The 27,963-nt window shown below is 40.7% G+C and overlaps 2 protein-coding genes across 5 annotated transcripts; both read left to right on the forward strand.

Moving 5' to 3' along the window:
- Positions 1-152: 152 nt before the first annotated feature.
- Positions 153-7,128, forward strand: oscp1b (organic solute carrier partner 1b). 3 transcript variants are annotated; one of them, XR_014913799.1, is made up of 10 exons: positions 153-408; positions 1,436-1,590; positions 1,954-2,121; positions 2,620-2,700; positions 2,809-2,912; positions 3,338-3,466; positions 4,577-4,646; positions 4,742-4,904; positions 4,992-5,055; positions 6,059-6,135. XR_014913799.1 is itself a non-coding variant. In XM_085423479.1 (10 exons), the coding sequence occupies exons 1-10, from the start codon at positions 297-299 to the stop codon at positions 6,176-6,178; spliced, it is 1,143 nt and encodes a 380-aa protein (XP_085279605.1). In that variant the 5' UTR covers positions 153-296; the 3' UTR covers positions 6,179-7,128. The 3 variants fall into 3 exon arrangements, 2 of the variants coding, with proteins under 2 accessions (XP_085279605.1, XP_085279607.1); XM_085423479.1 differs by having other exon boundaries at positions 4,742-4,881; positions 6,059-7,128; XM_085423481.1 differs by having other exon boundaries at positions 2,014-2,121; positions 4,742-4,881; positions 6,059-7,128.
- A 1,951-nt stretch (positions 7,129-9,079) lies between these two features.
- On the forward strand, positions 9,080-27,695 carry stk40 (serine/threonine kinase 40). 2 transcript variants are annotated; one of them, XM_085423477.1, is made up of 12 exons: positions 9,080-9,295; positions 10,989-11,173; positions 12,445-12,571; positions 13,002-13,087; positions 14,079-14,222; positions 15,448-15,672; positions 16,005-16,057; positions 19,052-19,167; positions 21,812-21,956; positions 22,225-22,344; positions 22,517-22,595; positions 23,210-27,695. In XM_085423477.1, exons 2-12 carry the CDS (start codon positions 11,168-11,170, stop codon positions 23,426-23,428), a joined length of 1,320 nt encoding a protein of 439 aa, XP_085279603.1. In that variant the 5' UTR covers positions 9,080-9,295; positions 10,989-11,167; the 3' UTR covers positions 23,429-27,695. The 2 variants fall into 2 exon arrangements, with proteins under 2 accessions (XP_085279603.1, XP_085279604.1); XM_085423478.1 differs by lacking the exon at positions 10,989-11,173.
- Positions 27,696-27,963: the final 268 nt, after the last annotated feature.

Genomic DNA, 27,963 nt, shown 5'->3' on the forward strand with positions numbered 1-27,963 from the left:
TTGCCATGAAACCACTGGTTTGCATTATATTATATATAATTATATAATATGTATGACTACATGGTGAAAAATGGTCCATCTATCTCTAATCAGTGAGCTCCTAATTTACAACGCGGTTGTACCTCGTCTAATCCCGCCCCTTTCTTTTACGTATTTACTACATAGGGCTCTGATTGGCTATTTATTTCGTGGCCTGGCAACCAGAAGCGGCTTTACCAAACAGACAGACCACCCACCAGCTAAAACATTCGAGCTAGCTGTTTTGTCTGGAAAGATTCAGCTGTTCAAATTCCATCATGTCTTCAAGGACTCTGCCGCTGCTTTTCATTAATCTCGGCGGGGAAATGTTGTACATCCTAGACCAGCGTCTCCGAGCTCAGAATATCCCTGCTGACAAAGCTAAGAAAGGTAGCTAGTTTAGCAGCTTTCCAGCTAGCAACACAATTGTTATCCTGTTCAGAAAAAATATTAATGTTAGACCGCAGTAAGTGCACATGTATGTTGTTCGTTTACTTGTTTCTGTATTGATGATGTCGGTGTCTCTGTCGAATCAGAAAGTCAAAATAAGACATGTCTTTTCGTAGGAGAGTGTGACTGGAAGCCCTGTAAAACAATTGTGTATTGTTGCCGCTCTGTCAGTTTAAAAGATATCACTGGTTTGTTGTAAAATGATATTAGATGATGTTAAGCATTAACCACACGTGGCAGTCTTAAAATCAGCTGTTTACTTACGTACCATTTCCCTTTGGATTGATAAAGTTTCCACAATACCTGGCTGGATAGAGGCGGACAGAAAGAGAGGTATTATTACAAGATGCAATGAGGCGCTGATGCATTAGTAGCTCTTTTGCTCTGCTTTGGCTTAGCCTGAACCCATGCCATGCGTAAATAATGAATGAATAACGGATGAGCTGACAAACAATGTCCTGCTTCATTGGTTGTAACAACCTTTCTTATGTGTGTCTGTATTCCAAAACTCCAGTTTTCAAGCTTCCAAGGTGGCGTTCGCATACATATGCTGGACAAATTACTTCACTTCATGAACCAAAGTGAATTAGTCATATACCTTGAACCCCCAGTAAGTTAGCCACAAAATAATGTTACTTTCCCAAACTTGAGTGATCTAAAATGTAAGCACTTTTTAAGTAAACCCTAAAGGTTTAGTTAAGGTAAGTATTGCTCCTGCAATACTGGTAAAAAAAAAAAAAAGGCAAAACCTCCCCCCACCCTCCAAAAAAAACATCTTTGGCTGTAGGATTTCTGATAAATAGGTCTGCTGCTTTGTTAGGGTCTTTGGGTTTCAGCTCTGGGTAAAATCGTTTTCGGCAATGTAGAGTGTAGAGCGCTAATCTGCCTGCTTCTGAGCTAATAGTATGGGAAGGGCATTTGTCTAACCTTAATTAACATTTTGTGCTTTAATTGCTTGTCTGAATAGTTATGAATGACATCATCACCACCATGTTTAACAAAAAGTTCCTGGAGGAGCTTTTTAAGCCACAGGAGCTTTATTCCAAGAAGGCCCTACGGACCGTGTTTGACAGGTTGGCCCACGCATCCATAATGAGACTCAATCAAGCTAGTATGGACAAGGTAAGACATCATGTATTCATATACAGCCTGTGTGTTTTTAATTTACTCTTGTGCTCCCAATATTTTGTTTGCATTTTTAATTACAAGCATTGGCTTTCTATCCATGCACCAGTTACATTTCTTCAAAACCACACAGAGATGTTTTTATCACAGCCTTTTCATTATGCATATTGGATCTACATTAGATTTGCCTTCATGCCAATCAATATAAATCAAGTGTATAATGTAACATTTTTGTTGTGTTTAAGCATAAGGCACATTCATTTACATACTATGTCTCCCTCTACTGTTTATCACTCAACAACAGCATGCATTTTTCTGATGCCTAAGACAATGTGTTGATGAATGTGTCCCTGTTCATAGCTCTATGACTTGATGACCATGGCTTTTAAGTATCAGGTGCTTCTCTGTCCACGACCTAAGGACATCCTCCTTGTGTCCTTCAACCACATGGATGCAATCAAAGACTTTGTGAAAGATACTCCCAGCATTCTCAGCCAGGTTGATGAGACTTACCGACAGCTGATAGAGGTACTACATGTGGGACTTTGCTGTCTTCACATTTGTTACAAGAAAATATAGTCAGAAATATTTTATATTGCTTGTGGGGATTTTTTTTTTCCTGCAGTTTGCAGCAAGATGTATATGGTTTTAAAAAAAGTAGCATGCAAAGAAGCTCCCCTTGGTTAACTACATAAAGATAAATGAAGAAGATAAGAAAAGCTCATGGGGGAAAGAAAATCAAGGACATTCTTAATAAGAGTGTAATCACGTGGCATATGAACTGGTTTAACACTCTTATACTGCAGCTGGTGATGTACTGAGAGTCACTACTTCTCCTCAGGCCTTCTCCTCCAAGACAAAACTCACCTCTTGTGTTAGAAATGACCAAGCAAGCTATGAAGGCCCACTTAAGACAAAGAAAGCCATCTAAGCTAGCGATTTCAATTCTGTGTTGCCAGTACCGCCAGCATAAATAAATGTTTTCATCAGTTTAGATTTTTTTTTAATACCAATATGTATTTTTAGATGTATACGCCTTTGTCCAGTGGTGAATTCCAGCTGATTAGACAAACTCTTCTTATCTTCTTTCAAGACATGCATATAAGGGTGAGTCATCATTTGTGACTTTTTATTATGAAGATGGTATAACTAATTTTTTCCTGCTTGTTCAGTTAATGTTTACTTTCTCTGTGTTTGTACCTTCTTCTATGGCAGGTATCTATTTTCCTCAAGGACAAAGTGCAGAATTCAAATGGCCGCTTTGTTCTTCCCACCAGTGGTCCTGTGCCCCATGGCACTCAAGTCCCTGGCTTGATAAGGTACCACAGTAAAGAGCTCTTATCCCTCAGACCCAGGCAGTCTGAAGTTTAAAGAATATTGTCAATGAGTAAGACTAAATAAGTGGCTTTGATAATATACTCTTTCTCTTTTCATTGAACTTTAATGTCTGCCGCTTTGTCTTGCATATTGTCTCTTTGCTATCTTACTTGGACACCGTAATCTGATTTTACGTAAGCTTATCTGTAGCTAATTGCATTACAGAGGTCTCGTTCAAGAAGTATTTGACTTCTAATTTTAGATACCGTGCATGTTTAGCTTGGATCAAAATTCTTAAGGATTTGCTGTGTGAAACATTTAAGCAGGAAATAAAGGCTCTTTATCATACTATGTACTAAATGCTTTCCTGTCTCTATTTCTCTCGTGTGCGTGCGTGCGTGCGTGCGTGCGTGTCATTTTTTTGTAGGATGTTCAGCTGTACAGGTGAGGAATTCACCAGGCTGAAGTTCAATAATGGAGGGAACTATACCACTGCACTCCGTGAAGGATCTTTTGACATCTTTGGTGATAGAGTCACAAAACTGGGCACAAACATGTACGATGCTGGAATCTTCCCTTATATAAACATGCCTTGTTGTTTTTATGCAGTTTTCATTTTTTGTGATAGTAAGCCAGGACGAGAGGGATTTTAAGCACACAAAAGAGAAATTACCCGATTAACCTTTATAAAGGATAATGAAAGGAACTGCAAAAGCACCCTTGAGGTAGTGTATTGTGTTAAGGATCATTATCTTGTTGTGGACGGCATCTTTATTTTTCTTTTCTTTTTTTTTTTCTTTTTTACAATCAACTTTTTTCTTTCTTTTTTTTTTTTTTTTTAAACTAATACTGTGTTTAGTTTCCAGAATTTGCTTAAATTAATTAATTCTTCTTTCTACTAGTTGCACTGGCTACCACAAGAGCCTAAAACATATCAAATTCAACCTATCCTGCACAGCTGGAGAGGGGTGCATTTGATTAAAATCACCATCCTTTTATTCTACACATATACCTTTGCTGAATGTAGCTCTAAAAATGTCAGTCTGTAGTACTTGTTTCCACAATGCACAAGGTTTGGTTTAGGTGTTGATTTGCAAACGTCTGATGCTTAGTTTTGTGGTAAGGATACAGGAAATGTTTTCTTCTGATGGTGGTCACGTTTGCACAGCTGTTGCAGCACAACAGAACAGTTCAGCTTCGTGTTAAATCTTCCCGAAGGCCTTTTGCATTCAAACAACAGCTTTTTTTTTTTTTTTAGTAATCCTACAATTTCTCTCTGAAAGTTCTCTTAGTTTTCCAAACCCCACCCTCCGTTTTTGCTAATAATTGATGTGTTTCAGAATGATAGGCAGCTGCTTCCATTGCTTAAGCTGTGAATTGTTCATTAAAAGCTTAAGCAGTGAGTCACAGCTTTGAAAATTTCATCATCTGGCATTTCCTTGTGAAGTATGTGCACAAAGCCCTAAAAACCAAATTTTGGTCTGACACTAGTCAAAACTTAACAGAGCACAGATGTCTTGGTGTGCATTGTTTCCTTTTTCACTTTAAAATTGTACAAACCATTCTTACAATGTTGAAAGACTGTTTCATTGTCAGTGTTTGAACACCATTGTATGTTGACACGTTTTCTCCCTTTTTAAAAAAAAAAAAAAAAACCCAAATGTAGGTACAGTGTAAGTCGCCCAGTGGAAACTCACATGTCTGGCACATCTAAAAATTCTGCTCAGCATACAAAGGTGAAAACTGACAATTTCAATAACGCACAAAACGATTATAAATGTAAAGCATACAACTTCACTTTTAAATTTAACACACCGTTGTGTGTCAACAGGTCAGCGCTGCTCCAAACCCTCTGGCCAAAGAGGAACTGAACCTGCTGGCCAGGTTAATGGGAGGGTTAGAAGTTCAGAAACCAGGAAACGCAGACACTGGCTTCCGAATTAGCCTCTTTGCTACTGACGAAGAAGAAGAGTGAGTGTCCATATGTATCAGATGTAATGATTTCATTACTATTCCAAATGTGAAAAATACTTTTTATTTTCTTTGAAACAATCAGAAGTAACACTGTGACTCTGTTACAGAGAGGCATTAATATCAAGACCCGATGAGCTTTCATATGGAGTCATAAACATCCAAGCAACCAAGGTAAATCTAAATGACCTTAAATTGCAGCCAACTTGTGTAGGAAAGCTGCATATCCAGCATTTTTTGGTGTGTGTGTGTGTGTGTGTGTGTGTGTGTGTGTGTGTGTGTGTGTGTGTGTGTGTGTGTGTGTGTGTGTGTGTGTGTGTGTGTGTGTGTGTGTGTGTGTGTGTGTGTGTGTGTGTGTGTGTGTGTGTGTGTGTGTGATTGGCATATTTATTTACAGAAAAGCAATTTGTCATCAAAGGGCAAGGGTAGACTATAAAATTAAAAATCTCAGTATTGTTGTTCTTTTCAACACTATGAGAACTTTGTTGTTGTTGTCACTGCAGAAACTACACAACTGATTACATACCAGGAAAACTTACAAAATTACACTGGTATTTGTTATGCTTTAGACAATCTGCTTCCCTTTCCCTTCTATCTCTGATGGGGTGCCGCTCTTCTCCCACTTTAACCTCCATATATAAACATCTTGCTTTTCCAGTGAAATGAAACGTATCTGAAAACAGACCTTAGTTCTGAAAAATCTCAATGCATGATCAGGACTCTTCATGGAATTATTTGAATTATAGGACTCATTGTAACAGCCATGAGCACAGCTTTCATAGAGGTTCTAGACTGTTTATTAAAGTAGCATCCGTCAAACAGCAGGTGAAAAAGGATACATTTCAGATCCGAACAAATGCCCTATTGCTCGCCCCTTTGAACCAAGAAGCAAGAGAGGTAAACTTCAAAAAGACTGAATCAAGGCTTCTTATCTCTGACAGGGGGGGGTGGGGGAAATCCAGTCGAACCACTGATGGACTATTTGTTCCTGCCTCTGATAAAACCTTTATTGCACTGAGGGCTAAATGTTACTTATCTCAGTGTTGGGCTTAAGACTGTATAGTAATTGATTCAAGATGTGAGGCTTTGCCAGACCAACCAGATTTACTGTGATGAGGCTCAAATCCTTGTAATGGCCCATCCAACACTCTGATTGGTGCGTTTTATTGTCTTTCAGGACCAGCAAGCCAATGCAGAGTTGGCCAAGATCATGGGTGAATTTACAGAGTCAGGAGATCAGTCTCCCAGTGTCAGCAACAAAGGGGACGACCTTCTGGCCATGATGGACGGTTTGTGACATGGTCACAGTGACAGAAATGGCCAGGGATTGGGAACATTGCGTTGTCAACAGTCCGCACTACTAAAGACCAGTCTGCTTTCCATACCTGCAAATGCACTACAGCAGAATCGCATGCAGCCAGAAAAACTGCTTGCTCAAGTGCTTTTACAAAGCAGGTGTGAGCAGTTTTGTTGTCAGACGATCAGCTGCATATTTGCATTCAAGAACAAAGAATGTGTGGTGAGGCAAGCATTAAGCTGTAATAGTATGTTTGCTGTAAACACAAAGGTATTTCGGTTCAATGTACAGTTGGCTTATTGTATATTAGTTTATTGACCATGTGATAATAGCAAAACAAGTGTTTATACAGTGCAATATCTTGCAGCTTTTATTCTATTCTATGTAATATTCTTTAAATTATTTTAACAGTTGCAATGACCGAACAGTTTGAGTCAATTTTCAGACTGAGTCCACAGTTTGGTGGTTCTTTATTTCTAATTATTCCCCTTTTGAATTGTATCTTAATTTACACCATCCAGAGAAGAAGTTTGTGAATTCTTCTGTTCTAATGAACAAGTGACTACGTGATGAGAGAACTGGAGGAAACCCAAGTGCTCTTTTTCAGTGTGACATGAATTCTTTAGTCTTTATTTGGTAACAAATGTGTTTATCATACTGTTCTACCTTAAGAGTCTGAGGAGCAACTTGTAAGACATATTCCATTATCCTGTGATGTGTATGTAAAGTATAGAAATGTGCTTATAGAAATGAGTACATTGTTATAGTATAGCATAATGCAATATGACTGTGTAATATGTAAATATGTTTATTGCGTATACTTGATTTTCTATGTAGGCGAGTCCATATTGCTGCTTTTATTGAATGTGCAGTGTATTGTTTGGGGGGTTTGATTTTGGGGTTGTTTTTGTTTGTTTGTTTTTAAATTAAAAAAAATCTAATCTCTTGAACAGATTATTGTATTAAATGCATCACCAGTTTGGGTTCTGATGCAACAAAGTGTTAATACTGGCATGAACCTTGAAACAGCTTGTTGTAGTTAACACTTTCAAGCAGTAGGTGGCGCGATCTGACTTTGCAACACAGTTTGTATTAAGCAATGTATCACACGGGACTCCACTTAGTTAAAATCCTGCAAAAAAAAAAAAAGTGATCACTGTGGAGGACTCAATGAAGTGCATTTTAAAAGTCAGAGCAATTAAGGCTTTGTATGCTTAAGCATTTACCAGCAAATTTGAAAACTACAATCACCATGCTTCAATATCTCCACAAAACTTCTCTTCTGCAGTACAAACACCTAATGAGAACTGCTACTGAAACAGTTGTCTCTTGTACGTGTTATGTCTGCAGTCAGACTGTGATTGTCTCACACTCACGCACACACACATCAAAATGGAGCATACCATGCAAGAAAAACATGCTGAGACACTTCTCCAGATTGATGTTGGGGAGGAGGATTCTGGTGAGGTCTTCCCAATAATCTTGGCAAAGGGGAGACAAGAAACACTGTATGCCCTAAGGATACAGCCTACTTCCAAAACAAACAGAAACTTAAGCTCATACCAGTCATCCTGCAAGACTCTTTATTAGAATCAGCCACCTGAATCAGCAGCACTTCAGAAGAAACAATGCTTCACCATAAAGCTTTGCAAACAAAAACTGCACTTCTTGTTCAATTGGTGCACGCAGTAATATAAAAAGGGGGGTGATTTTGAATTAATAATGTCCATGCAGCCTTGTCCTAAGCATGATAACAACAACCCTCTAACAGGTTTTCCCATAGACCCCATGTTTGAGTTATGATTCAGTTTCCTCTTTAAAAACTGTGGGCAGGACACTATAAAGCCACAGGGTGACATGCGTTTCATGTGGCTGGGGGTATATGCTCGGCTGAGTCAAGGCAGGAAGACTAGTGCAACTCAAATAAGGATCTGATATTTAGGTTGCCCTCTCTGTGTCTGTCACATCTTCCCACTGGTTTGAAACTGGTACACGTGGGTGGAATTTAAGGTCAAGGTAAGTCTAAATTGAGATAGGTGGGCTCTCCTAAATGCCACTGTCATTCAAGACTGTTTTTACTGAGTAAATGACTAAGACTTTTACTTTTGAGTGGGGTCTACTGGTTGGCTGTTGCTGAATAACATACAGAGAGCCCTTGTCAAGAAGACATTTCTCCAAATTGATCTAGAAGAGAGGGACCAGATATCGTAAATATGTTATGTATTTATCAGATGAAGATCTGAATGAATTCAGTGATACACAGTTTCACTGAGTCATATGGTTGACCTAAATTAAGTGTACTATGTAGGTCATTAAAGAGAATCTGCAAGGTAAAGCCTTATGAAGCAACAATTCAGAGATCTCCTTACGTAATTGTGCACGAAACAGTTAAATGAAAAGTAAAGTCAGTGAGTAAAGTTAAAGACTGCTGTGTTTAATGTAATATTATAAATTATACGGAATTCCCTTTAATGTTAGATTTAACAAATGCAAGTTGTTTAATGTAAAAGCTTCACCCCTATTAATCCCGCTTCATTGTGAGTACAATCTTGCTCAAATAAACAAAGGAAAAACCCATGATTTATCATATTATCTGTAATTAAGTTGCCAGCAAAACATGACATTGCAAACATCATCCTTCAGTATGATTTACAATAAGCCTCTTCAACTCTTATGTAATCATTTTCACTTTGCAACTTTTATGATGCAAAGATAATATTTTTTAAAATGCAAGAAAGAACGCTAATTAAATCTTAGACTGTCTGGCAGACAGTCTTGTAGCTAAACTTCTATTTGCATAGAATTTCATCATCACTCTGAAACGGCTATGAAAAAACTGTCTGCATTGGTCGAGTGCGGCTGTCAATCAAATAAATTGTGTGCGTCATTTCCGTTGTCAGGTGGCGCTGTCGCTGTGGAAAGATGCGATCAGCGAAGAGCGGAGGCTTTTCCTTAATTGCTCATTTCGGTAATAGAGGCTAAAAAAGCCGAAAGCAAACCTCTGTGGTGTCTGCTGTGTAAAACGAGAAGCGCCTCACATCTACCGCAGCGTTCACCGAAGAAATGTCCATGTTTTAAGGAGGCGACACAGATTTAACCCGGCGGTTTAGGCTCGAGGTAAGTGAGATGGTGACTACGTTGCTATCTAGCTTTTTGGCACGGCTAGCCAGCTGTAATGTTACTTACTTTGTTTAAATGGCCTGCCGCCTGCTCTGTAGCCTCGAGCTTGGCGTTAGCTCACATCGCTCGCCAGGAGCAACCATATTTAAACCTCTTGGGTACGCGAGAAGACACGTAAAGCAGCCGTATTTCAGCTAACAGCCGCTCAGTGTAGTTGTCACCGAAATACTAACTCCTTGTTGTGCTGTGTGCCCCCTTTGTGTAGTCGGTAGATCCGTATTTAGCCGAGTAAATCGATCATATTCGCTGCCGTACTAAGTTTGTATGCGTGCCTAACATTGGTTTTATGTCGCTGTCGGTAAGTGTACAATGTAAAAATAACTTGCCTTGTGGTGTTTAAGCAATTGCCGCAATCAAGCATTCATTTATTCGCGCTTTGCAGTCTGGTTTAGATGCGTGTACCTAAACGTTTGAGATCGTTCAGGTAGTTTTTGTTCAAAGAGATCTATAGAAGAGCCAGACATCAGCGTCTGGCTGCTGGAGTACTGAGCTGCCTGTAGAGTGAATTTGTCCAAGTTGCAAAGCATAACGTCAGCGCTTTACTCTACGACCCGTCTCGTTTACAGTGCTTGCTGCCAGGACTGAACGGTGTCCAGTCCAGACCTTGTGGTTGCAAAATGGCACCAAACGACGTGTGCGCGTTTGTAGTTGTTTTTGTCAGGTGATTTGCAATGTGACCTTGTGTCCACGACGTTGGTGTATGGTCAAGGGCGTTGTTTTTGCCAGAATCTAGTCGGCTGCATCTAGGAGCAGGGGCAGCGTGTGAACGGATATCAGTAGCATTGCATTTAAGCATAAGGACTGGAGATCTGACCTTGGAGTTACTTTGTCTGTAACTGGCTTTGCATCTGTGCATGTGTTATAGCATACCTTTCTGCACGGTTTTACTTTGTAATGTTTACTACCGAAGTGCCATTTTGCTTTTTCTCCATCTCTGTACTACCTTGCTATCGCAGTTCAGCTTTTCTTGCAGGCCAGACAAGTGGCTTGGAGTCTGGGTGGGTGGATCTTGAGACACCTACGTGGTTGTTTTGTTCTGATACTATTTAAGGAGCCCACATTTCTCGTGGGCACTGGCAGCGTGTCTCTCCTCCTTTTGTGTGATATGATTCAGAGGTTTTATCTGTTCTTGTCCTCCATCTGATACAGGCAGAGGCAGCCTTGCTTACTAGATCATAGGCTGTGCAGAGAGGCACAGCAGTGTCAGAAAAGGAACCGTGTGTTGTCATCACACTGAAGTAATTTAGGTCAGTGTGGATAAATTGGTTAAATTGACCTTTGCTTTCTTTGATGACTCAGGTTGGCTCCACAGTACTGCAGCTAGTTTTTAGTAAGTACATGAATAGCTTTGGGTTCATTTGTGTGTTGTATCTGCCTATGAGTCATTTTAGTGTTGTAGTTCAAGGTGCATAAGCATTTCGGCTTATTCGGTTGGAAGAGAGAGTTGCTCCATGTACTTATTTAACTCTTGCACTCATCCACAATTTAGTTTATTTTCTGGAAACGCTGGAGGCCCCGTGTACATGGTTCGTTCTGTTAGCTTCTTTGGCGGCTGCCTGAAAAATTTATTTCCTGCCCACAAGTCTCATAAATTGTAATGCCTAATTATCTGTTGCTTTGTGTCCTCTAGTGTAAGATGCTTTCTTACTACTGGCAGCATGACTTGGTGTCACTCTGGCTTGTGCCATAAATGCAGTCAGAAAACCTCAGCTCATCAGACTCAGTGGGTGATGACTAGTGGAGATGGAGACAGATGGGCGAGAGACATGATGATGACACTGTCTGCTGTCTGGGATCACAAAAAGCCTCATGGAAGTGAGAATTCATACCAGCTCTACTGACTGCCAACTGTCCTGCCTCCTCTCTGCCCAAAAAAAAAAATTACTAACTGGCAGTGGTGCACGATTAGTTTTGAAACAGGAAGATGGGCAGGTTCATTAAAAAGAATTTTCTGGAGTTTGTCGGATGCAAGATTGAGATATTCTAAAGCTTTTTGGGTCTCCATCAAACTTTAAAAGATGTTGTATAATATAAGGTTTTTGTGTGTGGGGAATCTCTGCTGTGGCTCAAATATGCATACTACTTATCAGTGACATTTAACGTAGAGATGCGACACTCAGATATATCGCTTGTATGTGGACATTTTGTGTGAGCTTTTCTATCTCTAAGCTGCACCTGCCAGAGGCTTGTGCAGACTCTTATCGGTGTCATCGCTTAGACTTTTAAGGCTCTCTGGACGACAGCTGGGTGAATCATTCCTCTCGGTTCAGGGCACTACTTCCCTGTTATGGGAAACGGATGGGGTTTCATTACATAGGAACTCTGTATCAGTAAACAAAACATGCTGCATACCTCTTGCTCTCTGAATTCTGGGAGGCAGATCAGATCTGCTGTGTCAGTTAACGTAGTTTGTGCAATGATGTGTCACACTCTCTCTGCTTTTTCTGGCATGTGAATAAAGTTCCTATCAGGACACTTTATTTTATTTATTTTCCCCCTCTGTAGTTAGAATATATCCGTTCAGATAGTCCTGGCTGTACAACAGATTTAGAGCGGAAGGATTTTCTGAATCAAGTCCACTGCAGCAGGAAAAGCTAAAGATTAAAGTATTAATCGGAAAAGCTTCCATTTTAAACAGTATTGTGCAAGTGGCTCTAATTTATGTGAAAGTGCTAGCTGTTTAAATTGCAGATTTTGGCACATTAACATAGGCTGTTGGAGATTGAATCTGAGGTGTTACCCTTGCCACGAGCAGCTATTAGTCGGAATGGTGCTGTAATGGCCTCGCATTGACACTGAGGTGTCGGTAACTGAGTGTGGAATATTTAAAGGTGGAGGTGCTACAAAGCCTTCCCCATTGTTCTTTCTACCACAGTCTGCAGAACTATTGCTAAGTTTATAGTAGATATGTTAAACATGTATCACTAGTTTTAAAAATACAGACTTGATTATAGATGAGTAGTACATGACCTCTGTTCAATTTGCTTTGTTTTTTTGGTTTTTTTCCCCCCCAGTCAGATGCATGCACTTTCCCTTTAACCTGACGGTCTTTATCTGATGTGCTAATCAGATTTATTCCCCTGTAGAGCTCCAGTATGTCTAAGCGGCGCTCGTCGGAGAGGGGGGCTGGTGAGACATCAGGCAGAGCCAGCAAGCTGCAGAGTCCCGGGATATCCGGTAGTAATGCCAAGAGAGCTGGGCCCTTTATTCTTGGTAAGGACACTAGTAGTGTTTGCTCAGTTCTGAAAAAGGTTGAAATGTTGGCTGGATGAAATTTCACCTAGTGTGCATTGTAAATATGCTTCACATGAATACAGGAAATAGGGGGGTGTCTGTCTGTGTATGAAGGGCCTAAGACAAGAATTTGAAGAATTTTTGCAGATCGTCATGACATTGACTAGAAAGGTCTTAGTCTGTTTGAGCAACTTTATTTCCTCCCATTGAAAAAATAATTTCTTTCCTATACTATAAAATGTACATTGGACACAACTCTTCCACTCTTTGCAATACAGACTTCCAAAGAAAACATTACACTTGAGGTGTTAATGGGTAAATGCAGCCTTTAATGAGTGGCAGTGAGAGCACACACACTTCAGCATGTAGCCTTTTGGTCATGCAGCTGTTCCCTTTCGTGTCCTTGCAGGGCCTCGCCTGGGCAACTCACCAGTGCCGAGCATAGTGCAGTGTCTGGCCAGAAAAGACGGCACAGATGACTTCTATCAACTCAAAGTAAGCCTGTCTGGGTAGAAATGTTGTTGTTTTGTGGTGTTTTGAGTTTCTTTCTTACAAACATATGACTCAATTAAGATTGGGCATCTTGTTCAAAACAAAGCTACGTCACCTGTAGACACCTGAACTTTTGACCTTCCTTTTGTTGCTGTTCATTTTATTGCCCTGTTTAAGTCTAGCAGTCAGTTTACTGGGACTGTTCGATGTTTGTTAAACAAGTGGGGAGCTTTACAGTTGAGTGGAATGAGGGTTTGCGCCACCTGTAATGTCAACTTTTAAACCTCACAACCCTCCGTCATACGTATGACACAGAGCTTGTTTACTTCATTGACCTGAGTCCAGCTCGACCCTGTTTACTCCAGAACTTGGTGACTTAAGTCATTAAATGTTTTGTTTTAGGACTGAAGAGTAAGCAATTAAAGTGCGCCTTTTTTGGGGGGGCGGGAACGCTATCTGTGCCTTTAGCCCTTTTCTATTAGTACCTACTCAGATGACTCGCCATAGTTTTCCGGGTTTTCCATTAGGTAATAGTACCTCGTACCAGGGACTAAAGTAGTACCTGCTCAACCAGGGTGCCAAAGTGATCAGAGGAGGTGGAAAAAATGTGACGCTGTCACCAATTGGCTGATCAGTGGTGTCGCTCGATGAGTCATGAAAGCATCTCGTTCACGAAAATCAAAACCACCTTTTTAAACCTGGAAATCGGGGAAAAGGTTACAAAAAACATTTTGTGATCCCAGAGTCTGACGAGAAGCCACAGACCAAGCAGCAGATATATAGTTGCTTCGACGTCCATCTAGTAACGTTGGTATCGCATAGCGTCACGGGACACTTGGCTGTGTTGCTATAATGACGACCACACACATTAGGTGCTACTCGAAAGGAATGGGAAAAACCTGTCGGGTTGATCCGAGTAAATGCTAATGGAAAAGGGGCTTTTATAAACTCTTGTCTTGGGGCCTAATGTCTGCTCTGTGTGTGGTTACTGCAGATTTTGACGCTGGAGGAACGAGTAGACTCTGCCAAGGAGACACAAGAGGAGAGGCAGGGGAAGATGCTGCTGCACACCGAATACTCACTTCTTTCTCTGCTGCACAACCAAGATGGTGTGGTCCACCACCATGGCCTCTTTCAGGTAGGCTGAGACTTGAGTTGAGTTGCTTTTTGCTTTTGTCAGTGTGGAGGGATAAAATGTTTCTTAGTTAATGTTAGGAATATAAAGTTTTTTTGTTGTCTTTTTGTTTGTATGTTTTTCAGTCAATATTTGCTTTAACTGTTGTGCAAATAAGATATGCTAATGGCATCAACCTGTGTCGTCTATTTTGAACCATTTATTGATTGGTCCTTATTTGGCATCTAGTTATGGCTGAATTTGTCCTCATTGTAAAGAGGTCTAAGAATTTAAAACGCTTTATTGATTTATCTACAGTGAAGTTTGTTTGGCTGGCAAAGAAGTGTCTAATATCCAAAACTATGAAAACTTTCTGCCAAAATGTTATTTTAAACATTGCACTGGCCTAGAACCTCACAAGCTGTGCATTAGTCAGCACTAGGTCGGCAGGCATTCTATATGTGGAGAGGTTTCTATCACTTTCTATTCATTTTAGAATATGGTTTCATTATGCAAGTACAAGTAACGGCATGCACTTATCAGCTCAGTGGCAGCAGTAAGCTTGTCAGCCAGCTGTTATTCTCTTATCCAAGTGGTTTCAAAAGAGAAGTGGGAGTGCCATTAAAACTATATTTATCTGCAGTCATCTTCTGTTTACACTCACATTTATTCATAATGACCCCCACCGCCCACCTACCTTTTCACCTGTCTTCCCGTCGGCGTCCTCTTAACGTTGTTATTGTTAAATCTCTGTCTCCGTTTCCTCTTGTCTCTCTTTCACATCCTGTCTCTTTCATTCTGCCTGTGTTCTCAGAATAGCTGCATTGAGCCATGCACTCTGATTCATTTAGGCTTGTGATATTGATTGGATTATTATAGTGCATCTGTGCTGTGAGAGGCTGGGTTTAATGTACTGTTTAAGAGGTGCTGACTGAATCTTAAAAAAAAAAAAAAAAAAAAGACAATCTGATACAAAAATCAATAAAGTGGTGTCTCTGCTAGGTGGTGCTGGAAGATGGAATCGCCTATGCTGGTCTATAGCACCCAGTGTTTCAGGGTAGATGTTGTCTTTATCTTGGGTACAGGCAGGCTGTTAATGGCTCCTGCGCTGCAATCTTTATTTCCAATCAATCTGTTAAATCTATTTGATCAGCTGATAGCAGAAAGCCCTTTTGTTTGCATGTGGTTTTGTTACCCCTTTTTGACTGGATATGCTGCATATTAAACGCATTACCTTTTTATTCTCCAGGATCGAGCCTATGAGATTGTGGAGGACACGGATGCTAACAAAATGCGCAAGATGAAAAAGCGTCTCTGCCTCGTGCTGGACTGCTTGTGTGCACATGACTTTAGTGACAAGACGGCAGATCTAATAAATCTCCAGCATTATGTCATAAAGGAGAAGCGCTTGAGTGAGCGGGAAGCCATTGTCATCTTCTATGATGTGGTGCGTGTGGTGGAGGCTCTTCACAAGGTAAATCTAAACGGATTGTGCTCGACTCATCGAAGAGCATTGTAAAGAATATTTCCCGTTGCACCACTCCAGTGTGTCTAAATGAAACTATGATTGTGCAATTTTCTGAGCAAACAGTTTGGATACTGCAATGTTTTGTCAACTGTTTAGAAAATACTTTTTTTTCTCCCCCCCCCCCCCCCCCCCCTTTCTATCATCATTTCTGATTACTCATTTCCCATGCTCCTGTGCCACTCCTAGAACAGATTGTTGTGATACGAATGATTCACAAAGCACAACATAACCTTTTTTTTTTCTTTTTTTTTTTCCCCCCTACTTTTTCCTGCTTGCAGAAAAACATTGTCCACAGAGACCTCAAGCTGGGAAATATGGTGCTGAACAAGCGGTAAGATGTGCAGCTTTTATTTCAGCACGGCATGTTAGTTGGCCAGTAATTCCTCCCATTATAGTGGGTGAGTTACTTTAGTGTGCCAGGCTTCATTCTCTCAGCTCACATGTGCATTAGGTCTAAACTGGCTCCAGCAGCCTGCTTCCAGTGTATATCTGAACATCAGTACAACCAGAGGTCGTGTTCTTAGATTAAGGGCAACATCAGTATCAGGAAACGAAAGCCTCACCATTTTGTGCTTAACACTTCACCCATGTGTGTGACTTCCTATTGCTGGATTTGTATTTCTATTTTTTTTTTTCCTTTCTTAAAAATGAGAGGCAAACTGGGCACTGGTTATGCAGCATGCAGGACCTTAGGTGCACCTCAGGTCAGATTTGCCATGCAGAATGAAAAACTACTCATCTGTAAACCATTCAACTGTTTAGAAAAGTGTATTGAGGGGTAAAACTGCCCCCCCCCCCCCCCCCCCCCCCCCCACACACACACACACACACACAATGGAAGTGCTATTTTTAGAGTTTAGACAATTGCAAAATGTTAAAGATGCATAAAGTTGTCTCAGAAAAAAGTTAAACATTAGGAGGACACAAAACCTCTTTAATTAAGGACTGAATGACTAAAGCTGACAGTGTTGTTCGGCCATGATCTGCAACTACTTGTACTGAGATGTCATGTACTTGGTTTATCTGCTTCATTGCACACTTTTTCATCTACTGCATCAGCACCCATAACAACCTGCAGTAGTAGTGATGAAACAATGTTTAGACCAGGGTAGGAGGGTGGTGGGGAGAGGAGCAGACGAGTGGAACACTCCGTCCCAGCTGGAGACAAAGGAGAGGCCTGCCAAAGGCCCATAGCTCAGAGCTGACTCACACCACCATGTACTGCACACACAGTCATCATTTATTTCATTATTTACACTACAATCCCTTTTCTGCATCTGTTGTCTGATCTATGCCCTTTTGTTATATCATTTTTTTTTTAATCCATCGTCCGTCCCCCCCCCCTCCCCATTTTAGGTTAATATTTTTATTTATATCTGTAGGTTGTCTTTTCTTTTTTTCCTCTTTGCAGTAGAGTCACCACTTGTATTTACAAACAATAGACTTCATAGCATACAAGTGCATCATACTTGTTGGTTGGCATGTTTCCTCATGACCCCACCCTGAGTACGTATGACTGTAATGTCAGTGTGCGATTTCAGTGCCAGCTGTTAACAGTATATTATGAATCCGTATTCAGGGTCACTATATTTAGATCTATAGGAATTCCTAATTTTAGATTCCATAGGCGTATGTGGATATGAACTACATAAATGTGTCTTTTTAAATTCTGTAAAAGCTGACAAACTCCTACTATAATCGATATAATAAAATGAAAATACAGTTGTATTAGACATGTAGTGGCTTTTGCATTGAAAACATTTTGTTACACAAAAACCTGGAACTTGGTAAGACCATTCAAATCAGTGGTTCCCATAATCTGCAAAATGAAAGTCTCTGAACAAGTTGCCCAGCGTGTAACCTCTTCTTGTCAGCTGGTGTATTATGATCAGAACATTGTGGGGAAGGAGAAGTCATGGGAGTTATTTAGGTTTCTGGTTTCCTGACTTGCCCTGGGTCACATGACCAGGAAGCAGAGATGATGTGGTCTCTCTTGCGTCCTCAGGGACCCTTGCCTCACGAAGCAAACATGCAATTTCATTTACCCAATCTCCGGTGCAAGAATAGAAGCCTGTGTCGTGATGCACACAGACAAAAGGACAGATCTCTCTATGAAGGAAGCTTTTATGTTGAGGGTCCTTGGAGCATTGCCCTCTGTTCCTTTGGCCTATCCTTGTGCAGATCACAAGGCTGCTGTGTGGTTACAGTGACTTGAATTACAAAAGCTGTTAAAGGGTATTGATAACATAAAATTCTGAAAATCAAATTGCGACTTTTTCATAGGAAGATTGGAGGATTTTAGTCAGAGCGTTTAGCCAGAATTGTCATGGGAATAGTGAATGAAAAACGAGGCAGGGTGTGAAAGTGAGAGAGAATAGGGGAAGCTGTTGACCTTAGGCTTTTTAGAAAGCGGATGTGGGTGAAGAGCATGATCCAAAGGACCCGAGCTAGTACACGATGGCTGCTTTTGTGTGCGAGTGCCCCCCCTTAGCGTGTTAGCCCTGGGAGTGATCGTGTGGGTTTGAAGTTGTTTGTGTACATATTTTAAACTTGAGCTTTATATATTCATTTAACAGCCCATCACCATGCAGGCTTAGTCATCGAAACAATTATTCTAAACCACAGGTTGACTCATGTTTGTCAAAGTGCAGCTTTGCTTTTTGCTTTTTTCCCCCCCTTCCCTCTCTGCTAAAGGAACATAGTGCACAGTCCCTCAGTTTGCTCATGGCAAATTTAACTGCACTGAATCAAAGTCTCATTGGAGAAATCCTAGTACTACCAGGGAAGCAAAGTTAATCAAACCTGTAAAAAGAGTGAGTCTCTGAAGCACCACTGTATCTGGACTGATGTTGTTCTCATAAAGGCTGTAGGCCAATAATAGCTAACACCATACCATCGGTGCTTATTTGTATTAAGTATATTAGCTTTATGCATGGTTTCAAAATTGAGATTTGGCTACAGTTTGTCTTTGATCCAAAGTGTTCTGCAGTTAAGCCCTGTTGCTCTGAGCATAAAGTTGTTGTTTTTGTTTTTTTTGTTAAGATGCCAATACTGCATGTAAAAGCTTTCAACAACTTTTGCAGAGCTTGAAGCCAACTTTATCATTTGTTGTATTTTTTATTTATTTATTTAAATCAAGCCTTAGGGGCAAGACAAGTCTTTATTCCGTTAACTGAATGTGTTGTGTTAAGTCTGAACTGTGTTTTGAGCAAGATTGTTGAGAACATTAAAAAAAAAAACAACAAAAACCCCCCCTATCAATGGGAATATTGTGTTCACCGTTTGATTGAAAGCATTAACAAGTTTGTTTTGCATGTCCTCACAGGACTCATCGAATCACCATCACAAACTTCTGCCTGGGAAAGCACCTGGTGAGTGAGGATGACCTTCTGAAAGACCAGAGAGGAAGTCCAGCTTACATCAGTCCGGATGTACTAAGTGGTGAGTGAGGGTTTCAGGCATGGATTGTTTTTTTTGTTCTTTGACCAATTGTACCAACTATCAGAAGTGAAATGGGTTTGCTTAGTGTGGGTGAAACAAGTGTGCAGGGTTTTTTGTTTGTTTTCCTTTTTTCCCTCCTCCCTCCAAATGCAGACTAGAAATGTCTGAGTAAAATTATGGAATCGTGATTCCTTCTCTGAAGCCAGATAGGAACTTTGTTTTTGTGTTGTTGGTTGTTTTTGGTTTCATAATGCTTAGCAGTCAGGTCTTGTGTTGGATTTTCCGGTTATTGAGCAACCCAGAGGTATGTTGCAATCCTGGACTGGCAAAAGCAAGAAATGGCCTTTTTGCTTTTATTTGAGTAATCGCAGTGATGTTGCATCCTACTGCTGTATGGTATGCATCTGCAAGGGGAAGCTACTTCTTTACTCTTGTTGCTCTGCTTTTTTGGCTTTTTTCCTTTTCCCCAGCTTGATGGTGCTTCTGTTAAAATTGCACACCCAAGTGCCACTATTAACGCCAATTCAAAAAGAACTTTAATTACTGATTTCCAATGCAAACTCTAGGACAGAAAACAAGAGAAGTATAATTTCAAGCGCAGTTCTTTCATGTCCAACCAGTCAAACTGTAGATAAAACCGCAGCGTGTATATCAGCATAACGTGACAGGCACACAATTAAACAGAGCTTCAGTGACTCATACAGTGATGACTCACTAGAGGGAAACTACTCCCATCTACCCTTTCCCCTCCCATCCCCTGCCTGTGTGTCACAAGCTTTAACATAATTGCCTGCTGCTGTTGCTGCCGACTCCCTGGCTCTAACAACAACACTGCCTATGGTCATGCACAGCCATGACACTCCACCCTCGCCAGCATCAGCTTCTCATTGTTGTTCTTCTGATTTAATGTCTCGTCTGGCTTTCAAAACATTTTTTTTTTTTAAGGTGCTTCTATTGGAAGTTTCTTTGAAGTACAACAGATGTGGAGTATTTGCTTATACTGTTAATCATTAAACCTCGTGATTTGATGTAGGGCTGAACGATTATGGAAAATAATCTAATTGCGATTTTTTTTTTTTTTTTTTTTTTGCCCCAATATTGCGATTGCGATGCAATATGCGATTATTTTTTAAGGTCTTTGTCTTCTGTATTATTAAACAAAGACAAGCAATACATCATATAGTATGGCCAATACTATATTACATTAATTTTAAACTGTTCTTTCCTGGAAGACAGACCTCTGTTATGATGACATGAGGTGATGCATGAATTGATGACTGACATTTTTATTTAACTTCTTCAATCACAACAGTATATTTGAACATACACAATAGTTTATTTTTAGCTTACAAACATCTGAGCATAAAGTGCTGACAAGGAACCCTGGTGTAAACATTAAAATGAAAGTCAGTACAATGCAGATTGCAGAAATATACATAAAAAAAAAATCAGTGGCTTTACCACACTCAGTTTTTCGACATCTGTGAACTACTAGACAGTCATTAAATTAAAAAATAATATTAAATAAATAAAACTAATAAATAAAAAATACACACATCTTACTGATCTCTGCAGTCAGTAACATTACACATAAAGTGCAAACATAATAGCAATTGTATAAACACACACACAAACACGCCTTTAAAGTTTAAAGGCGTGAAATTGGACGGTCTAGTTCTGATTAGCGTCACCGCTGTCTCGGTGGAGTTTAATAAACTCGGCCGTCTGCTTCTTGCTATCTAAAATATAACCAGACACTGGTGTAAATTCTCGACTGTCTCATACTTCTGTTTAATAAGTTTTCTGTTTGACGTTTAGTCAGCTGTGTGAAAACCAAGGAGGAACCCACCCGGGGGATTAATAAAGTTTTATTTTATCTAATCTAATAACTTTAATCTCAGCCAAACCGATTTACTCACGAACAAACAAAACACTGAAAAAAGCCCAACAATAACATTTTTAGGTTGTCTAAGTGACTTATATATTACGTTTAACCCGAGCAGCGAAACTCCGCGGTGATCTGAAAATGATGTGCCGGGAGTTGTGCCGTTCTCGGCCGCATCAGTAACCCTCGAGCTCCCGGCTAGCTGTCGAGCTGGTGGGTAGCAGACGCCTCTGAAAACGTCGAAGCACTTTTGCAAATATGGGATATCTTGAAAAACCGAGCAGATATTTGATGTTTACACAACTACTTTCTCGCCTGAAAATATGTTAAGTTTATTTTGTGACCCTGAAAGATTAGTATGAGTAATTTTAAAACTTAGTAGCGGCCGCCATTGCTGGAAACTGGAGTTTGTCTGGGCCGCGCTATGAATTCTGGGATATGGTAGTAATTTGGACAGCCTTCGGCGCGTCGCTGTGACGTAATCGGTCTACAAATGCGGCCTCAGGAGGATGCAGCCCATGAATTTGGACATGTCCAGAGTATAATCGCAGCCTTTGCGGTTAGAAAATTGCACTTGATCATGTCGCGATATTATCGCAAATGCGATATATCGTTCAGCCCTAATTTGATGGCAATTTAACTTGCTGAACAGTTGGTTCCTCCTCACAGGGCAAAAACTGACATTGCACCAATTGTCAACCTGTTTTCTGTTTGTCATGCATGCTAAATAGACCCTTATCCCCTCCTTCCTGCTTCCAGGTCGACCATATCGTGGAAAACCTAGTGACATGTGGGCGCTTGGTGTTGTTTTATTCACAATGCTGTATGGCCAGTTCCCCTTTTATGACAGCATGCCTCAAGAACTCTTCCGCAAGATCAAGGCTGCTGAGTACTCCATCCCAGAGTGAGCATTTATCTTTGTGGAGATTTAATTAAAGTGATCACATTAATATGACATTTTGCTCTGTTATTATTCTTTCATTCAAATTTGTTCTGAGATACAATCTTGCATTGTCTTTTGTTGTACTGCAGTAAAATCAAGGATTTAAATGCATTTGCTTTCGACAGCATTTTGATATTTATTTCAAACCTGACCTTGTAGAGGTTTTTGTTTTAGGTTTTTTTGCTTTAAAGAAAAATCTTGTCCTTTTCCCTTACACCACCATTTATAGGGACGGCCGTGTGTCAGAGAACACGGTGTGCCTAATCCGAAAGCTACTGGTGCTGGACCCTCAGGAAAGGCTGACTGCAGGAGAGGTGCTGGAGTCCCTCGGTGCCATCATTGCCTCATGGTAATTGCGCCACCTGCTGGATGTTTGAGTGAATCAGATGTTTTGCATTTTGTTTGCAGAGAAACGAAAAAATTTGACTTGCACTGCTTTATTTGCACATTTCCTGGTATTGGCTATAAACCATTTGCAGACAGACAGTTCCTAACGATTAATGTGTTATGTTTAATCACAGGCAGTCAGTTTCAGCAATGAGTGGCCCTTTGCAGGTGGTTCCAGATATTGATGATCAGGTCAATCACCCAGAACAAGAGGTAAGATCTTGGAGGAAAATTACATTTAAACTTAATAATAATGGATTGGATTTATATAGTGCTTTTTAAGGCACCCAAAGCCAAAGACCATACCACTATTCATTCACTCTCACATTCACACACTGGTGGAGGCAAGCTACAGTTGTAGCCACAGCTGCCCTGGGGCAGACTGACAGAAGCGAGGCTGCCATATCGCGCCATCGGCCCCTCTGGCCAACACCAGTAGGCGGTAGGGTAAAGAGTCTTGCCCAAGGACACAACGACCAGGACAGAGAGCCCGGGGATCGAACCGGCGACCTTCCGGTTACAGATGCGATTCCCAACCCCCTGAGCCACGGTCGCCCTAGGATACACAACTCAAAGGATACATATGCAGCAGGAGCTACATACTGAAAGTGGGTCGTAACAACATTGTAGCCACAGACCATAGGGAATTTGGGTGACCCAAAAGTGATGAATCACTTCCAGTTTGGACACAGCCAAACTGAGCGTCCTTGATGCAACTATCAAAAGTTGAATATTAAATTTTAGTTACAAAAATCTCTTTACACAATGTTGACTTTTTGCTACCACACTAACTGCAGCATATTGAACTGGATGCTTTCTTTCCTCAGGCCAAGGTGATAGAAGAGTCTTCGCAGTACGAGTTTGAGAACTACATGCGGCAGCAGCTGCTGCTAGCTGAAGAGAAGAACACTATCCATGAAGCCAAGAGCTTTCTCACAAACCGTCAGTTTGGCAGCATCCCACCTGTAAGGCGTCTTGGACACGATGCTCAGCCTGTCAGCCCACTAGATGCTGCCATCTTGGCACAACGTTTTCTGCGGAAGTAATCCCTCAATGACCAATTCTGGACTCTGGCCTCCCAGGAAGTAAAGAAACCTGCAGAGTCTAGAGAGGACTGGTGTAAACCCATTCCCCTCACCCCCCTCACCCACAAAATTGAACTTGCATACAGGAGGCCTGAGCTGATGTACAGACGGCCTTGTATGTAGGTGGGGTTTTGGCAGTCTAGGTGGAACAGATAGAAAGTGGGTACCAGAACAAACTGCCAACCCAGAACTTCACTTCTCCTGTCTGAATCCTCTTGTGAAACATGGCAAGGCCTGCAGGAAGATCTGAACCAAAGGTTCCTGTCTTCAAGTCGCCCACAGTCAGATCTCACTGTGCAGCAGACGTGATTGCATAGTTTCACACGGCCCCAACACAAGGCTCTGCCTGGAGTGTTGAAGAAACTATCAACCCTGTGTTCCTCCTCTGTCGAGGATGCCCTACTGTAACACTTCCCTTCCCAACAAATTCTGGATCCCCTGAGCAATACAGGACCAGAATCATGTAGCAACCCCCTTTCTTCCTAGTGGTAATGGTATTGCCTCAAGTCGGATCACTTGATCACAGATGTCACTTCTGTATACCTCCATTCCAACCTCCTCTCCTCACTCCTTCCTCTCAGTCTGTTTTCCTGTAATGTTCCTGTCTGTAACTCTGACTTCAAATCAATCTACCTCTCTGTCTCTCTTCTGTTGGTAAACCATGCTCACTGTTCTGAGACAAGGGATTGTAACAATTGAATCTTGATGCCACCAGTGACATAGCATTAATGTTTTCTGTCAGTGATAATGCTTTGAAACCTTGTCAGTGGTTTCAAAAATTCAAATAAGCTTTTTTAAATCATAATTAAGTAGCATTTATCCCTATATTTGCATTGAAGAAAGAACTGAAGATCAAAGTATGTACAAGCATCCTTTGGTATTTGCAGAATGCATTGTCTCCCGCTTTTGCTCATCCCTGTGGAAATCTATTTTTAGCATCTAGGCAGCTAGTGTGAGGTACCTGGAAGTTACAATGCCAAGAACTGAATGGGGGAAAAACTGTTGGCTCCTCCCTGCCAAGGCATATTGATAACGCTTCCACAGTGCCAGTATAGTGACGATCGGGCACTGTCTTGTTTCTATTGCCAAAAATCTTGCCTTAAAGTGCCCCTATTATCCTTTGTAGGTTTCCCTGTCCTTTTAGTCTTGCATGACTATTTCCATACATGTGAAATGTCTGAAAAGTTGGAGCCAAGTGCAGTTCAAGGGGAATTATTTGCTACTGTGGAAAATGGTGCTGATGAAATGCCTGAAACTCCTTGCTTATATTCCTCTTTCCCCCCCTCATCTGCATTACTATGTAACACACTGCCATTGTGGCAAAGGTTTGGCATGACCTCAAAGGTCGAGCAGCTGTCTCAGCTACATGCAGACGCAGCCAGCTGCCTCAGTCATTACTTCCTTGCCAGAGTCGCTCCTGCTAACTAAAATGTCACAGCTATAAGCAAAGCACAACAAAAGTTCAGTTGTTCGCTGCAAGCGTGAAAACCGCTTTCTTTGTGTACTCCAGCATCTGAAGAAATTTGAACTTTTCTTCTTAATATTCACGCAGCCATAACGGTTAGGAAGTCGTTTATGTGTTTGGTGTTGGCATGGTGCCCGGCTAACTGTACTTTCCATTTTCTTCTCTTGGGCTCTGGTCATACTAAACTGTATTTTAATGCAGCTGTTTTCCCACTAAACATGTTGTCATGTGAACATGTTTCTGTTGCCACAAAATGGACTGAGTATAAATGGTGTCACAAACACAACCCCCGTGTGTAAATGAGCTGTCACTTTAAAGCCGTTTTCTGACCCCTGCTGCTCTGTACTACAGTTTCTATAAGCGCAATGTCATCTGACCAAAATCCCCTTTACCCAAGTTAGGCATGCATGTGATGGTTGCAAATACTTTTTCCAAGCTTTCACGGAAAAGAAGCAAAAATGTGGCTAAAGCTTTGTTACCACTCAGAACAGGCATTTGTCAAGCCAACTGACCAATGAGCAGGCTTAAGGAAAGGGGGCAAAAAAGGGGTTTCAGTGTAAGTAATGTACAGTGTGAAATTTACCAACCCATCCCACACTCATGCATGTGTGCGTGTGTGTGGACCATGTAAACCTGTTCTGTGGGCACTCCCTCTTTAAGGCCTGTAAATAAGTCTAATAGGGGCACTTTAAATTTACTTTTAGCCAAGGAAACCGGTACCCACAGGCTCATTCAGAATCAAATGGCTTCCAGGTATTTAACTTCCCTGTTTCTCTTTATAAAGACGGATTTGGGATAAGTGTTTCAGTATGAATGTGAATGTTTGACGTGTCCATGAGTGCATGTTGTCTTTTGGGCCAGGCGAAATGATGGTCTGAGGCTGTTAACTGTCTCAGACCCTTTAAGCTATCCTCCAATCATTGTGTTCTGTTATCTGGCCTGCCTCAGTGGCAGACACTGTGAAAACTAGTGCAGGCTTTGCTAAAACCGGGCTTGACTGAATGTTTTAGGGGATGACATTAATGCTTTAAGATTGGAAATGATCACATATCTGTTGCCATTCTCAGGCCTCTCTCTTGTACATGCTTGTATTATCTTATGGCGTAGGCTCCTGGCTGGTAATGAATACTATAAGTCATAGAAAAATTCAAATACAGACTCAGATTTTAAGTTTAGTTGCTGGGTTTTCTTGGCATTCTTAAGTGTTTCTTCAAACCATGGCAAAGCTACTAACCAGTGACTGTTAGGCATTTGTGCACTGCAACTTGCCTTTGCATATTGGTACCTGCTTTCTAGGCTTATTTATATTCAAACTGATTGCATGAACTTAGGCTCTTGAATACTTTCAAATCTTTACTACTTCCCCTTGTAATTTCATACTTTTATTCACTTGTGTAGACTTTCTCCCAAATGCCTCCACTGGAGCTTGCATCACAGACATTGATTATAGATGGTCCCAAAAAAATTAAGTGACATTTCAGACAGTGTCACTTAACTTTGGGTCTGTTTCATTGATTTAGACCAGTGAAGCAGACCCCACATCTTTGCTTTAAGCGTCAGCTCAAACAGTGGTTCTGCTTTAACCCTGTTATTTTGATCCTTTTCTGCCCGTTCATGAAATGGTAGCATTTCTATTTTGTTTCCATTCTTTGTATTACTAAGTCTTTCTTTCCATTTTGCCATAATGTCTGTGATCACCTTAAGCTACACTAATGAGACTGACTTTTGCATAGTTCTATTTTTTTAAAGAAAACAAAATGATACTTGCATGTTTTCCTTATTTTATAGGAGGGGTTGTTTTGTAGTGTTTTGTTTTTTCCTTTTCTTATATTTACCCCCCCAAAAAACTCCTTACACTTGCTGGTCAGTATGTAAATAATGCACCATCATGACTGCCCCAGTCATTGTATCTATTCCACCCCAATGAGATACCAGCTCTGCTTCAACACATGGGATTGATGTGTGCTTTAGCTCACGTTGGCCTTCAAGTACCACATCTGGAGGCTGAAATGTGTAAAGACAGCTGTTGGCTTTCTCCCACCTCAATGTGAATTCCATGGGTTATACAGCAGTATTGTAGTAGTAATAGCATAGGTTCAGTAGTGGCTGTGGGGGTTTTCTTAGCACCATAACTACTGCTGGATTTTTACATTGATACTGTGGAAAGTGTCTTAACACCATCTCCAGTGACACGTCTACAGTTTAGTAACTCAAGAGTTGATGTTATGTCCCCTGAATCAGTGTTTCACTTTCTAGCTAGTGGTTTTTACCACATTCAATGTGTTTTACAGAGTTGTATTGGTAGATTGCATTGTGGACTGAAAGCATGGAAATTGTGAGAGAACTCTGTGTAAAAACACGTGATTATTGCAGGATATTTGGATTTGCCAGTAAAACAAGTTGTAGATGATTGGGTTCCAAAAAAATCTCAATCTAAATTGAAAATCAACCTCCCCAACTGAAAGTAAAAATTTTATACATTTTTTTTTTTTTCCCCTCAAATTTAATTTTACCCTAGTTTTAAAGTTGTCAGTATATAACTGATGTATAGCTGACTGTTTCAACTGGAAACTTGGTGTAGGATGTGTGGCGTAGTTTAAACCCAATGGGAAAATGTGTTGTAAGCTGCTTGGTTGGACATGGGCATCTAAATACAGAAAACTGCGTAATTGTACAGATGAGAACGCGTTTGTATAAAAACATATTTTTCTACTTCATCAGATCTCTACATGCATGTCAGCAATAAACTTTGATATGGAAACATCCAGCTGTCTCATTCTTTCCCACTAGGTGGAGCAGTTAAAACAAAAACAAGACTGCAGTAGGGGGATTGTATTCTAAGTAGACCCATAAAAAGACTACCTCTCCTATATATTCTACCAGATTTGGACAAAAGAAATCTATAGAAAACTTGTACAACTGTTAGACGTCTCTAGATGTGCGGTTTCAGTGCGCCACCCGTGTTATAAATGACTCCCTTTGTACTGTCTCACTCTTGCAGTGACTGTGGTTTTGGACCACACTGAGGTAG

The sequence above is a fragment of the Rhamphochromis longiceps genome, linkage group LG11 (genome assembly GCF_057381845.1).
Source record: "Rhamphochromis longiceps isolate RC_006_pf linkage group LG11, R_longiceps_female_GT1.1, whole genome shotgun sequence".
In the NCBI taxonomy this organism is placed as follows: Eukaryota; Metazoa; Chordata; class Actinopteri; order Cichliformes; family Cichlidae; genus Rhamphochromis; species Rhamphochromis longiceps.